This window comes from Pelodiscus sinensis, chromosome 22, assembly GCF_049634645.1.
Source record: "Pelodiscus sinensis isolate JC-2024 chromosome 22, ASM4963464v1, whole genome shotgun sequence".
NCBI lineage: Eukaryota > Metazoa > Chordata > Testudines > Trionychidae > Pelodiscus > Pelodiscus sinensis.
In genome coordinates, this window is record NC_134732.1 from 17,092,722 (window position 1) to 17,106,130 (window position 13,409).

The following is a 13,409-nucleotide window of genomic DNA, read 5'->3' on the forward strand; positions in this document are numbered from 1 at the left end:
CGAGGCATGTGTGAATGTGCACCACTGGTGGCACTCTGCCAATCAGCTGGGCAGCATTTGAGCCTCTACTGAGTGTTTGCACAAGTGCCCATCTTACGGGGAACGCTGCCTGGCAGCTATGAACTCCCTGTCCTCCAGTGTGAATAAGGCCCTGTGGGTGCCACACACAGTCTAAGCTACAGCCACAGATCTTACCGGCCACCACCGCTACCCCTCATCGCAGCTTCTCAGGCCCCTCCCCTTTCTGCTTCTCCCATTTCCCATGTTAAGTTTATTTTGCATTGTTTGTTCTTTCCATCCTGCCCCCCACGTGCACCACGCCAGCTTCAAACACAACCAGGTCTGCTTACCTGACAGACAGAGAGGACCGAGACTTTGACTCGAGACTCGCCTCCAAGGAGTTCCTGTCAGAAAACGCAATCACCGACAAGCTCCTGGATAAAAGCTCGGACTCGAAGGAATTAGCTCGGAACATGACCATGAACAGCATCTTCGCCCAAGGAGACCCGATGCACACCGTGGGGTCCCACATCGACAGCCTTTACGTCGACTACGAGGACAACGAAGGGGTGGTGACATACAGCATCAATGGGACCTACCTGGAGCTCAGCAGCGACAAAATCATGAATGCTTCCTCAGAGACCCCGTTTTCCAACGCTACCATTACCCTGACCAGCCCCCAAGGAAACAGAACGCACAAAGCAAGGTAGGGGAGAGGTTTTTTTAATCTTTCAGTCCCGTTTGTTTCTGTGCTGTTCTCTTCTTTGCGTGGCACTTAGAGCGGTCCACGTTTTGATCTGTGAGGTAAGTGGGAGGAGGACATCACAAAAGGTTTTGGCTAGAGGTTAATTTGCAAGGAAAATTCCACAATGCGGTCTGGGGAGGGAAAAGAATGGAAACTTTAACAAGAGGAAAATTCACTGTCCTCATTAAAGGGACATTGGGCGGTGTATTTTTATAGTTATGATCATGCTTATTGCTCTCTGTCTGTTCTAGCATCTCATTAGAGGACTGAGCCTAATAAAGCCTCTTTTCCTACTAATCTGGAGTTCTCTTATTTGACCAGCACGTACTTCGCCCTGCTCCCCCTTTCCTTGTATTTCTAATGCAGCAGAAGTTGGGATGGCTCCTTTCTGTGTACTTTGTGGTTGATAGTCACTCACCAGCATGGTCACTGATGTCAACAGCAGTGTGCAGTCTGGAGCTTCTGGAAATAACCTCTGTGAGTTAACTATTGCCCCGGAGCCAGAGGAGGAAAGATAAGAGCTTTTGTGTAGGTCCTACAAAAATAGGCTGGTTTGTTTCTTTTGTTTAACTGCGGAAGGAGGAGTGTTGTTAGTTGGTATTTAGTAAGAACACACACAAAACGCCCCCCAATCCTACAAGCTGCTTCTTTTGAGCCAGGTCAGATATGGGGTGTTGTCACAGAGCAGGACTTACCACCTTTGTGCCTCTGGCTGGTGGCTCTAGGGAATTAGTTCTTTAGCGCCTCTGGCAAGCCCTGGTCCTGGTCGGAACCCGTGTCGCTCCCAGACCAGTGTCCTCTTCGGGATATTGCCCTCCGGCAGTGCCCACTAAAGTGACCTCTCTTCCCTTTTCTGGGGGTGAGTCAGCCATCCTGGGTTTCTACTGCCACTCTGGCCTCCAAGCCACAGTCGGCATGGGCCACACCCTGGTGGCAAAGTAAGGGGGGGACCCAGGCCCACTCACTACTTTGGATCTCAGCTCAGAGGCCCCCTGGCTACGTCTACAGTGCAGCACTATTTAGGGATACCAGAGGTCTTTTGAGCGTGCACGTTATTTTGAAATAGAACAGGTTCGCTATTCTGACGTCTCTGTAAACCTCATTCCATGAGGAGTATGGGAGGTTTTGGAATAGCGGCTTATTTCAAAATAAGAGCTGTGTAGACTGCGCCAAATTTCAAAATTAAGTTATTTCGAAATAACATCGAAACAAGATACACAATTTGTGTAGCTCAAGTTGAATATTTTATTTCGACCTACCGTGCAGAATAGACACACCCTCTGATGGCAGCCTTGTCCTGCCCTCCTCTGCTCCCTTTTACTGCCCCTAGTTCCCTGGGCCACTTCCTCTGTGACCCCTGCACCTCCTTGGTCCTCCCTGCAGGGAGCTAATCCCTCACTCTTGGTAGTCAGGACCTAACTGCCTCTCTCTGTTGGGCAGGTCCTTATATACAGGCCTGCCCCAGCAATCTGCCCTCTGGTTGGCTTCTTAAAAGCCTCTCTCTGATTGGCCAGGGCTCTGTGAAGGCTTCCTCAAGCCTGCTTTAACCCCTTCCAGCAAGTGTGGGGCAGTTGCCCCACCACAGACGTGAACCATGAAGACACTTGACTTGGTGTTTCCTACTGACTCTAATAGGAAATGATTTTGGTTTTTAAACAAGGCATAGCATATATTTAACAATTACATGTACAGTTAGGGCATGGATTAAGGGAGATTTAAGGACATGTAGTTGCCCTTGTTAAGTAGTTTACTAGGAACGGAATTCCCTGTAAGGAATAAATTGTGGATCTTCAGCCATTTCTTCCCCTGCTAAATAATTATCGTTGGGGCTAACAATACAGAGAAACAGTACAATTTACTGTAGAACGCTCAGTAACAAAACTGGCACCTGTTCTAATGAGCACACTGCCTTGTTTGCAGTTATGCTATATCCCGCAATATTCCACGCTTAGCCTCATTTGCATATTTCCAGTGCAAGAGGATTTTTCTTGCGCATGGTGCATCCTGGGAGTTGGGAGATAGAAGGACGTAGTTTGCACCCGCCCCACTAGTTCTTGCCTGTCTCTGCTCTGGACTGGCCCACAACCTAGGCTTGTGAGTGGGCCACACGAGTGGCCCTTCTACCTCTCAGTGGGTGACAAGATTGTCGTAACTAAGACCAGTTCCCGGGACAGGACAGTGTTGCTCACTGCGCTGGCATATCTAGAGTGTGCGGGGTGGGTGGATGGCACCATCACAGCGCTGTGATTGGCTTCAGAGGGAGCGCCCGGCTCTCACAATCAGTGTTGTGTGCTACTGGCCTGCACCTCGCTGGAATCTGGCAACCTGCGCACGGGCAGCAGAAAACAAAATGTCTCGCAGGCCTCATCTAGAATCTCAGTGGCTTCAGGCTGCAGGTTGCCCACCACTGCTCAAAATGGTGCCAGTTTCCAGTGGTCTCCTAAGGCCAGTGTATAGGAATGTCACAGCCTTGCCACATGGGCCTGAGCCTCACCTTGGGTTCTGGCAGCCTGGTGTGGAGGGTTTGGCTTAGAAGTGCCACAAAGGCCCAGCTAAGCTGGGGGAGGGCAGCTTTATGCTACCAGGGCAGCATGGTGCTGAATCAACACGGCTGAGCCGCTGGCCTGAAGCATTCTCCTCGGGGTGCCAGCAGTGCAAAGAGATGTGTGCTTCATTTTACGTTTTTTTTACGCACTTCGCTGAAACGTTGTTCTCCAGCGTGGTGGTGCACAGGGGACTTACAACATAGTCGGCCACTTGCACTTCCAAATATAGCGCCTGCGTGCATGTGCGGGGGTGTGTGTGTGTGCGCACCCGCGGGAGCGAGAGAGCGAGCGCTGCCAGAAAAGGCCAGACTACGCTCCAGTGCCTCTTGGCACATCGTGTACTGTAAAGATCTACAGCCCGGAGGAGGGTGGATTGCACAGATAAAGAGTCTGATTGATGGGAACAGTTTCTGGAGAGGCCGAGGAAAGCTGGCAGGAAGCAAATTGGAAGTTTGGGGTTGTAAAACCGCTGGAGCTGTGCATCCCTTGGCACAGGTGGGAGCAGAATGTGGAAGGGTGGGCCCCAAACCTGCAGTGAAAGGAGATCAGCAGCTACGCTTTAGGGTTGCTGGCAATTGGAAGCCACTCCACAATTCCACAGCAGGGGGCAGTGACAAGAGAAAGCAAGTAGCCATGGCTCTCTGCAGATCCAGGTGGATGTCTAGTCTGTGGGCCTAGTATTGACGACTCCTTAGGGGAGTTTTGTTTCCTGGATTGCATGACGCCCTAGCTTGCTTAGGAAGGGAGGAGGAGGGAGCAGGAGAACAACTGGGCAGACAACAAGTTCCTTGCAAGTCCTCTCCCACCCTCTTTGTTTGTCCCAAGATCTTGGTTCATCTGCAGGCTTAGGGGGTGGCGACCTCTGCCAATTCCATCTGGGTTGAGAAATCCACTCTCCAGATAAAGCAAAGCGGAGGGAACTCCTACACTCAGGAAAAAGTGTATTTTCACATGTTCATTAGGCCACATGGTCAACTATATATCAGACAACTCATTTTACTAGGTGTTAGCTGGTGCAGGTAAATCCAGGCTCCCTCTGGTGTTGACCGTCATCTGTGAATGCGTTAAAGCTACAACTTCCTTGAGTGCATGAGGGTTTCAACACACGTGAAAATCCCGCGTTTCTCCTGGTGAAGTCTGCAAGAGAAACCACAGGTTCTGTGGATTTTCCCAGGGGCAACTTTTGCCCTGAATTCTGCGCTCTGCTGAAAGGGTCACCCAGATGGAACAGGGAGCAGAATTTGGCCCGTTATTGTTCTGGTTTTCTTTTGGAGGAGAAGATAAAACGAAATATGGAACGAATCCCTCTTAATCCATGTGTACCCATAAAATACACCGGTGTCTGATTCTCAATGGGTCCTATCCCACTGACGTCACTGGCAGCGGGGCCAGACCTAGGCCTGCTGATAGGGTGGGGTAAAGGGAATAAATGCCCAGGGACCTGGGTGATTTAACTGGGCCCAGGGGACCACTGCCACAGTAGCTCTTCTTCTGAGTCAAAGAGGCTTGTGATATGCCCCGTACAGGCTCCAGGGCGGCTAAAGCATCTTTACCTCAAGATGTCTTTCTCCAGAGCAGGGAGGCTGTGTGTGGGGAAGGGAGGGAAAGTGCAGGTGGGGGATGGGGCTGGGCTGGCCCAAAGCTCCTCTGGCAGGGGACATTTGGGGCTTCTCCAGACAGGGCTGGGGGCGGGGCGGGGCGGGAACAGGCCTTGTGGCTCCAACCAAAGGAGGGAGGAGGGAGTCCAGTGATTTCTGCCCTCTGGCCTAGTATTGCTGTCGGTGGTCCCGATCAGACCCATAATTGCTGTCTGATAACATCGTGGGCCTGAATCCTCATTGAGCTGCTTCTTGTGCAGTCAAGTCCGCAAGGGCAAAGTAGATGCAAAATGCCGTGAAATCGGAATGATTACTGAGGCTAATCTGCTTGCCACCCACTTTGGTGCAAAAATCTGGGCTAAAAAGCAAACCAGATGAGTCCAAGTGCTTTGAATATGAAGCCTCTCCAGTCCCTTGTATGTGTTAGGGTGATTCTTCTGTTGCAAAGGCCCTTGCTTGAATCCGGCAGCCAAAACAATAGCAGATTCCAGGATCGTAGCTCCTGCCAGAAAGAGATGCCAGGAAAGCCGTTCTGTATAAAGCCACTACGGGCGCGCCTAGCCTGTTGCTGAAACGGGGCGGGGTGAATTTTTGTTGTTGTTTGCTTGCTTTAGAAATGTGGACACAAAAGCCCGGAGGGGGAGGAAAATGGGTGACCTTAGAGCAACCCATACTAATCATCATTTTAAAAAGCCCAGCCTGGTTGTGTAACAACTCACTGCTGTTTGCATTTAGAAGAAAACCAAACCATGGTTATGTCTGTGCTCTCAATGGGACGAGAACTAACTGTTACCATATGGCGAGATGTCTAATTTATCCACAAGTTGTTTCGGTAACATCATTACTGATAGAAGAAGCTCTTTGAGTTCAGATCACATACGTTAAAGGGACACTGCTGAGGAGGGATTAAACTCGAAATTTGTGTGTGCGAGCATGCGCGTGTGTGTGTGCAGGAGGAGGATTAGGAAGAAGGGAGTAATGTCATACATATTCCAATGATCAAATGCTTCCTTCAGTTTTTCCATTTTGGTCTAGAGTAACCCTTTTGAAGTCAATGAATTCAGTGACGTGTGAAAACTCACAGGGGTCCTAGTCATAGGAGTTATTTTGGAAATGCACAGGTGTGACTGAGAAGAAACTATGACCTGAAGTACATAGACAGTGTTATCTTTCTCCAGATACATTTTAAAACCTTAAAAAGAACAAGTCTCAGAGGGATCCTTGTGTTAGCCTGTATCTGTGGAGTCCTATGGCACCTTAAAGTCTTAGGGTGCATCTACACAGCAAAGTTATTTCGTAATAACGGCCATTATTCTGAAATACCTATGCGAGTGTCTGCACAGCATTGTTCCATTACTTTGAAATAATTTTGAAATAACAAGCGGCTTATTCCAACTTCTGTGAACCTCATTCTACAAAGAATAATGCCTCTTCCAAAAGAGCTATTTTGAAATAAGGCGTGTGTAGATGCTCCACTTCTGCTATTTTGAAATAGCCCCTCACCAGGGTCATTCTAAATTATTCCTCCTGGGACTCTAAATCGAGATTGCATGTTTACATCAAGGGATCCTGCCTCGAACTAATTTTGAGACTTCCCTAGAGTGTAGACGTTCTATTTCAAAATAAGCTATTACAGAATAACTATTCCGGAATAGCTTATTCCGAAATAACTGTGCAGTGTAGACATAGCCTAAACCAGATTTATTTGGGCATAAACTTTCATGGGTAAAAACCTATTTTGTTAGATGCATGAAGTGGAAAATACAGAGGCAAGCATAAGTAAAGTGCCATAGGACTTCTTGTTGTTTCGTTAGACAGAACAGAGGCTGACGACCATTTTTATGGGGCTCACAGAAGATCATCATTTTGTGCCCCTTCTGCTGGCTTGACAGCAGTAGTTAGTGAGAAGGCAGTGTTGGGAGTGCGTTGACATCAATGGCTGATGCTGGTCCGCAATCAAAGCTGTTTGGGCGAGATAAAGCGCTATTTATAGCGAGCCAAGATTGTGATTTTTAAACAAAAATAGCCATGTTAATTTCAGCTCCATTTCAAACACAGGAAGCAACTGTTTGCCAAAATGACAGAGGCAAAATCAACGGGGAAAATGAGATTGTTTTAAATTCTTCTAAGAGGTCATGACTAACAATGGAGGGGTATGTCTGAAAGGGAAACTACAAAAACGCTCAACAGTGTCCTTTTAAAGCTTTTATGTGACAGAATGGACGTGAACTTTTCTTATGAATGCATAAATAAGGCAATTTCAGAGCTTCTGCTGCCTAGAAATCACACAAACTGCATGTTTTGCTAGGCCCAAGACAGCTGGATATCAGGATAGAACTGTATATATGATTTTAAAACACTAGAGCAATTTTGAGAGTTTAAACAAAGCTATGAGGGCAGTATTTAAGATTTTCTTATTGTAAAGGTGCAGTATCCCTGGTACATTATCATGTTACTTTACATACCTATACAATGAAGTTGTGATTCTTGATTTGTAAATGCTTGTATATATAGCAAGATATATTCATAATTCCTCAGCCAATGGCATTACATTTGTGACTCTAGTGTCCTAAGAGATGTACATACTATAAATAATCTAGCAAGAGGAACATAGGGGCAAAAATGCTCTTGGGTTGCTTGTATGTTTAAAAACCAAGCTTTGTTTGGTCTGAGCAAAGTTGTCTTCAGCCTTTAGATTTTCAAAACCAGTAAGCGTGTAGGATTTGAAAATCTCATGCCTGTGTAGGGCATGTTTGTGGTGCCAGCTCGCAGCAGCAGCAATTAACGTGGCATATTTTATTTCATGCTGATATCACTAGGAAGGATATACTGCACCTTTCAGTATGGTATGTTCAGGGTCAGGTGTATTTGAGCAGAAAATGCAAACTTTGTGAAATTCTGAACTGTTTCTACTTGTGGGTATTTTTATCCCATTCTCTCTATTTCTAGACAGTGGAAGCTCTGTCTCTAACCAGGCTGGGGATTCTACTTGGGGATCAGGACAGGTATGTTGTAAAAAAAAACAAAAACAACCAACCAAGCCAAACAAACCCCCCTGAACCGAAACAAAATACCCCCCAAACCCAACCCAACCGCAACCAAGGCAGTTTGAGTGTTTGCTGTGATGTGTTGAGGCTCTCCTTGTAAATACTTTTTTTTTTTTTTGCTTGTTGCTAGAAACAGATTGAAGTTGTTAAGAAAGGGCCAAGGTGTGAGTGCTGCTGACATGTACAGGTGGAAACTTTCCTCCCACGAACCCTGCAGCTCTACATGCACGACAGGTAGTTATAAGAAGCAGCCCAGTCCAAGCTCTACAGAAGTACTGAGATCACCTGCTGTGTGAGTCGCTTTTATGTTTGTTAGAGACGGGGAGGACCTGGTAACGTGTAGGGGCTGCATCTAAGCCCACTGGCGTGAATGGCCTTTGGCTCAGACTCCATGTGGAACTGGCTTGAACCATTAAAGTCCACATCCTGCAATCAGATCTATGCAGAGGAACCCTGTGTCCATGGGGAGCCCCTTTCTGACTCGAGAGTATTTTAGTTCACTCTGCAGAGGTATAAATGCAGGGAAGGGGAAAATCAGACCCAGTATCACTGTTAGGAACCAGATCTATGTCTCAAAAGAGCATCTGTGACATAAGAGCCTAATTCCCATTGACACCCACTGGGGCCATGTCTACACTAGGAGATTAGTCCGAATTTACTAAATTCAACTTCTGGGCACGCAATTTTACAAATTCAAAGTTCTGTGTCCTCATTACGGGGAAGAATTGAATGTAGTCCAAGGCAGGCTCCATTAATGTGGGCACGCTTCCTTGGACTCGGAGCCTGTGAAGCACTCTGGGGAATTGTGGGAGGCCCCTGGCGAGTAAGTTCAAAATAGCAGCACTGGAGCATCCACAATAATGTTATTTTGGACTTACAAGTTTGGGAACAGCATTATTCCGCATGAAATGCAGGGCTGCAAAGTTTGAATTCCACAGCCCCTTCTTCTGAAACAGCGGGCTTGGTAGTGTGGACGCATCGCTTACAGATTTGATCTTGGGGGACTAATTTCAGACTAAGATCCTAGTGTATCCTAGGCCTTAGGGATTTTTGAAGATTGTACCCATCTCCACTCCACTACCAGATCATTCCTTGCAAATTGCCACTTCCATGCACTTCTCACCCTTCTGAACAGACGCAGGCAGAGGCTGTACCACACGGTGTTTGTGGGAAAGATCAGTATTTTTTTTAAAGTTCCCTTTTAAGGACTGGTTAATGTTTTCTTAATTTACTAGCCCTGCAGGGCTACACTGGGATACAGGACCCTGCAGGATCCTAAAGCTCTTGCACCAAGTTTTAGCAAATTTGAACTTGAGTCACTGAGCCAATGGAGCCCATGAAGCCGGCATCTTTTTTTTCCTTTTTAAACTTTAACACTCAACTGTACAGCTCTGGCAGGAAACAAAATAACATGTGTTGTTTGCATTTGTTTTGTTTCTCTCTTTCCTGATCCAGAGTCTGTTCTCAGGATATATCTGGAGTAATTCCATTGAGATCCGTGAGATCAGAATGTGCCAACCATCTTTCCCCCTATTTCCCTCTCAGGGCACATTTCAAATGACCCAATCTCCGTGTTTCATTGATCAGAGCAGGGCAATGCATCTAAGAAATCTGGCCCATGACAAATCCATGACTTGTCTTAAAAGATGCATGTAGAATGATCATCAGATCGTGGGTTTGCCAGTATCATTTTACAACTCGCACAGTAGTCAAAATAAACCAGATGCTTTATTGCTTCTGGAATTATGGGGGAATTAATAAAATCTTAGGAAGGAAACTTTTTTAAGGGAATGAGTGCACAGATCTTTTTGTAGGCATGCCGGAACTGTTGGCTTGTCCTGCTGGCCTTGCCACAAAATGTGTATGGGCCAGAAACATTGACAACTATTCCTTAGTTCAAAATCCTGGAACCCACAAAGTTTGAGTATCATCTTGAGCTCTCTAATCCCGATTGAAAGGCCGCCCCTTAGCTGAGGCAGACTTTTGACCTGACCCAAACTGTAGCCAGTGGCGAATGTCCTATCCAAACCACTCCTCGCCTTTTTCTACTGGACTGTTGCAGAGGAATGCAGTGTCGGGAGTTGGTAGGTCTTAGTTTCATGCAACCTTGTGTTTCAGAAACTTGGCTGGGAGAGCTGGAATTGTTGGTACCTGTAAGTCAGACGGGTCTCTTGGTCCCAAGCCATGTCCCAGAAAGAACAGAACAAGATTTATTCTGGCAAACAAGGCTGCAGGGAAATAAATCCCAGCAACAGGACATTCTGCTTTCTGTGCTTCAAACAGAGGAGGAAGGACAGGTTCTTTTTTAATAGCATGTAAAAATCAATGCAAGGTGGAATGCAGTGTATCCATCTGCAGGCAGTAAGGCACAATTGTGACACGCATTGAGTGGATGTACTGGGTGGAGAGGGGGAGGTGAGAACGCCCGTTGGTGCAACCGCACAAGAGGAGAGCAAAATAAGAATCTAAACCTCCTTTGAGATTCAGGATGAGGGACCCTGCTAACATGCTTGCTGGCCCTTGGCAGGATGAGGAGACCTCTCAACATCTAGGCTTGGTAGAAAGTCCTGGTTGGGATGTCACGTTGTTCTACCTTGCAGCAGCATGAAGGAGAACTTCAACGTGTGCTAGCCCAGGTGTCCCTCAGGGCTATCGATGGGGGTGGGATGAGGCAAAGAGGGCAGTTTCCCTGGGGTCCAGCAATTTAAAATGATGGGCTGGCTCATGGAGGCACAGGGTAGTCTGAGTGGCACTGAAGGCTGGATGCTCCTAGCCCCGCCCCTTTCAGCTGAGGCCCCACCCCTTTCCAGGGCCCCAGAGTTGAGCCCTCTCCCATTTGCCCACAGCCTGGCAAAGTCCATCACCAGCCCTGGCCACCCTGCTTCATACAGGCAGGAAGGATTTTCCATTACTCCACTCCCCCCCGACTCATCCCCTTTCGGCCACCAGCATCCCTAATGACTGTCAGCTCAGGTTATGCTCTTTCCATTTTAATTTGGAAAGAAATTTTGGAACGTTCAGCTCACAAACAGTGTGAGTGTCAAAATCACCAAGCATGCATTTTGTGTGTGTGTATTCTTTTTAAAAATAGGAGTGATGTCTACATATGCAATGTGTGTTCGTTATGATGGGATCGAAGTGGATGATACGTACTGTGATGCCATGACCCGTCCCGAACCTGTCCATGAGTTCTGTGCTGGAAGAGAATGCCAGCCAAGGTACTATCTCAGTAAGGAGTTCGTCACGGGGCTATGCATTTTGTCGTCTTTAGTGTTATTTCGAGCTGGCGGGGATTTTCTTCTAAGTACCAAGCACTGATGGGCACAAGCCACCAGGTTCAGAACTCCTGCAAAGTTCCTGAGATCATAGAATCATAAAATCATAGGGTTGGAAGAGACCTCAAGAGGCCATCGAGTCCAGCCCCCTGCCCAAAGCAGGACCAACCCCAACTAAATCCACCCAGCCAGGCTTTGTCAAGCCGGGACTTAAAAACCTCTAGGGATGAAGATTCCACTATAGCCCTAGGGAACCCATTCCAGTGCTTCCCCACCCTTCTAGGCTATGTTTAGACTGCAGGCTTCTTTTGGAAGAAACTTTTCCGGAAGAGATCTTCTGAAAATACTTCTTCCAAAAGAGAGCATCCGCACTGCAAAAGCGCATCGAAAAAGTGATCTGCTTTTTCAGCAGATTGCATCCCCACTGAATGGACACTGTCTTGCATGTAAGTTGAGATTACTATGGATGGAGTGGCCATCAGGGCACCTGTGCTTTTTCCTCCCTCCTCTTCTTAAGGGGTATGGCTACACTGCATTCCTCTTTCTAGGGAGGAATGCAAATGCAGGCGAGCGAAATTGCAAATGAAGCGTAGATTTGAAATTCCCGCGCTTCATCTGTAATTGCGTCTGGGAGCTTTTTTGAAATACCCTATTTTGAAAGAAAAAATACAGTCTAGATGGGATTATTTTGAAAAAAACTCTTCTTTCAAAATAACCTTACTCCTTTAAAAATGAGGCTTAAGAGTTATTTTGAAAGAAGGGTTTTTTTCTTAAAATAACCGCATCTAAACAGCATTTTTTATCTCAAATTAGGGTATTTTGAAAAAGCAGCCAGCCGCGATTATGCAAATTAAGCACGGGAAATTCAAATCCGCTCTTCATTTGCAATTTTGCTCGCCTGCATTTGCATTCCTTTCTCGACATGCTCCTTGTGAAGAAACTCCCTTGTGAAGACATGCTCCTTGTGAAGAAACTCCCTCTTCCCCATCCACGCACGTTTTTTTCCTAAAGAGCTCTTTCGGAAAAAGACTTCTTCTTCATAGAAAGAGGTTTACCAATGTTGGAAAAACCCCTCAATTCTTTCGGGGTTTTTTTTTTTTCAGAAGAACACGATTGCAGTGTGGACGTGGTTGAAGTTTTTTCAGAAAAACTGCCATTTTTACAAAAAAAACTCTGTAGTGTAGACATACCCCTAGTGTACGTCTACACAGCAGCACTATTTTGAAATAGCTGACATTACTGCGAAATAACAATTCGAGCATCTACACAGCAATTCCGTTGTTTCAAAATCATTTTGAAATAATAGATATCTTATTCTGTCTTCTGTAAACCTCATTTCATGAGGAATAATGCCTATTCTGAAATAGCTATTTTGAAATAGCTGTAGTGTGGACGTGCCATTGCTGCTATTTCAAAATAGCTCCTCCCCCAGGGTCATTCGAAGTAATTACTCCTATTTCCTAAATCGAGGTAGCACGTCCACATTAGGGGAGCCTGCCTTGGACTAATTTCAAGGCTTCCCTGTAGAGTAGATGTAATGTTTTGAAATAAGCTATTTTGGAGTATTTCCTCCGGAATAGCTTATTCCAAAATAAGTGTGCAGTGTAGACGTATCTCTAGTGAAATAGTTTTTCCTAATATCCAACCTAGACCTCCCCCACTGCAACTTGAGACCATTGTTCTTTGTTCTGTTGGTCAGATGTTTGTATCTGGAGTTTGATTTGGTCCAACTCTAATTACAAAGGCTATCTCCTCGCCAGACCAGCAAAAGGGGGAGAAGGAGAACTCACTGGCCAGAGGCAGATGAATCATGGTGAATTAGGTTGAAACATGGTTTATTGACCCTTGGAGTATTGGCATTTGTGAGGGGATGGGTCAAACTTCCTGTACCTGAGTTCTTGCCTCTGAGGTGACATGGTTGATTGGCTGGGAAGGACTCATTCTTGCTCCCAAACAATAGCTACTGTTGATGTATTACCTAGACTCTTCACTCTTGTAAGGAGAAGGTACTTTGGCCAATAACCAGTCTTACAATTGACAGACACCTTTCCTCCCCCCCCCTTCTTTTTCTGTTATAAATTCTGGATTTCTGTTGTTTCCATTCCAGCTCATCTAATGAAGTGGGTTTTGCCCTCAAAAGCTCACGATACCATACATATATATTTTTGTTAGTCTCTAAGGTGCCACAGGACTACTCG

At 46.3% G+C, this 13,409-nt stretch overlaps 1 protein-coding gene across 6 annotated transcripts in view; it reads left to right on the forward strand.

The window, feature by feature from the left end:
- Positions 1-13,409, forward strand: part of ADAMTSL2 (ADAMTS like 2) — a 57,577-nt gene that overhangs the window by 24,616 nt on the left and 19,552 nt on the right. For 5 of the 6 annotated variants that reach the window (XM_075905166.1, XM_075905164.1, XM_075905163.1 and 2 more), the window contains 3 exons: positions 325-706; positions 8,067-8,170; positions 11,028-11,154. In XM_075905166.1, the coding sequence (XP_075761281.1) occupies positions 325-706; positions 8,067-8,170; positions 11,028-11,154 (613 nt within the window). The remainder of the gene's footprint in view (positions 1-324; positions 707-8,066; positions 8,171-11,027; positions 11,155-13,409) is intronic. The other variant, XM_075905167.1, reaches the window with a different exon arrangement.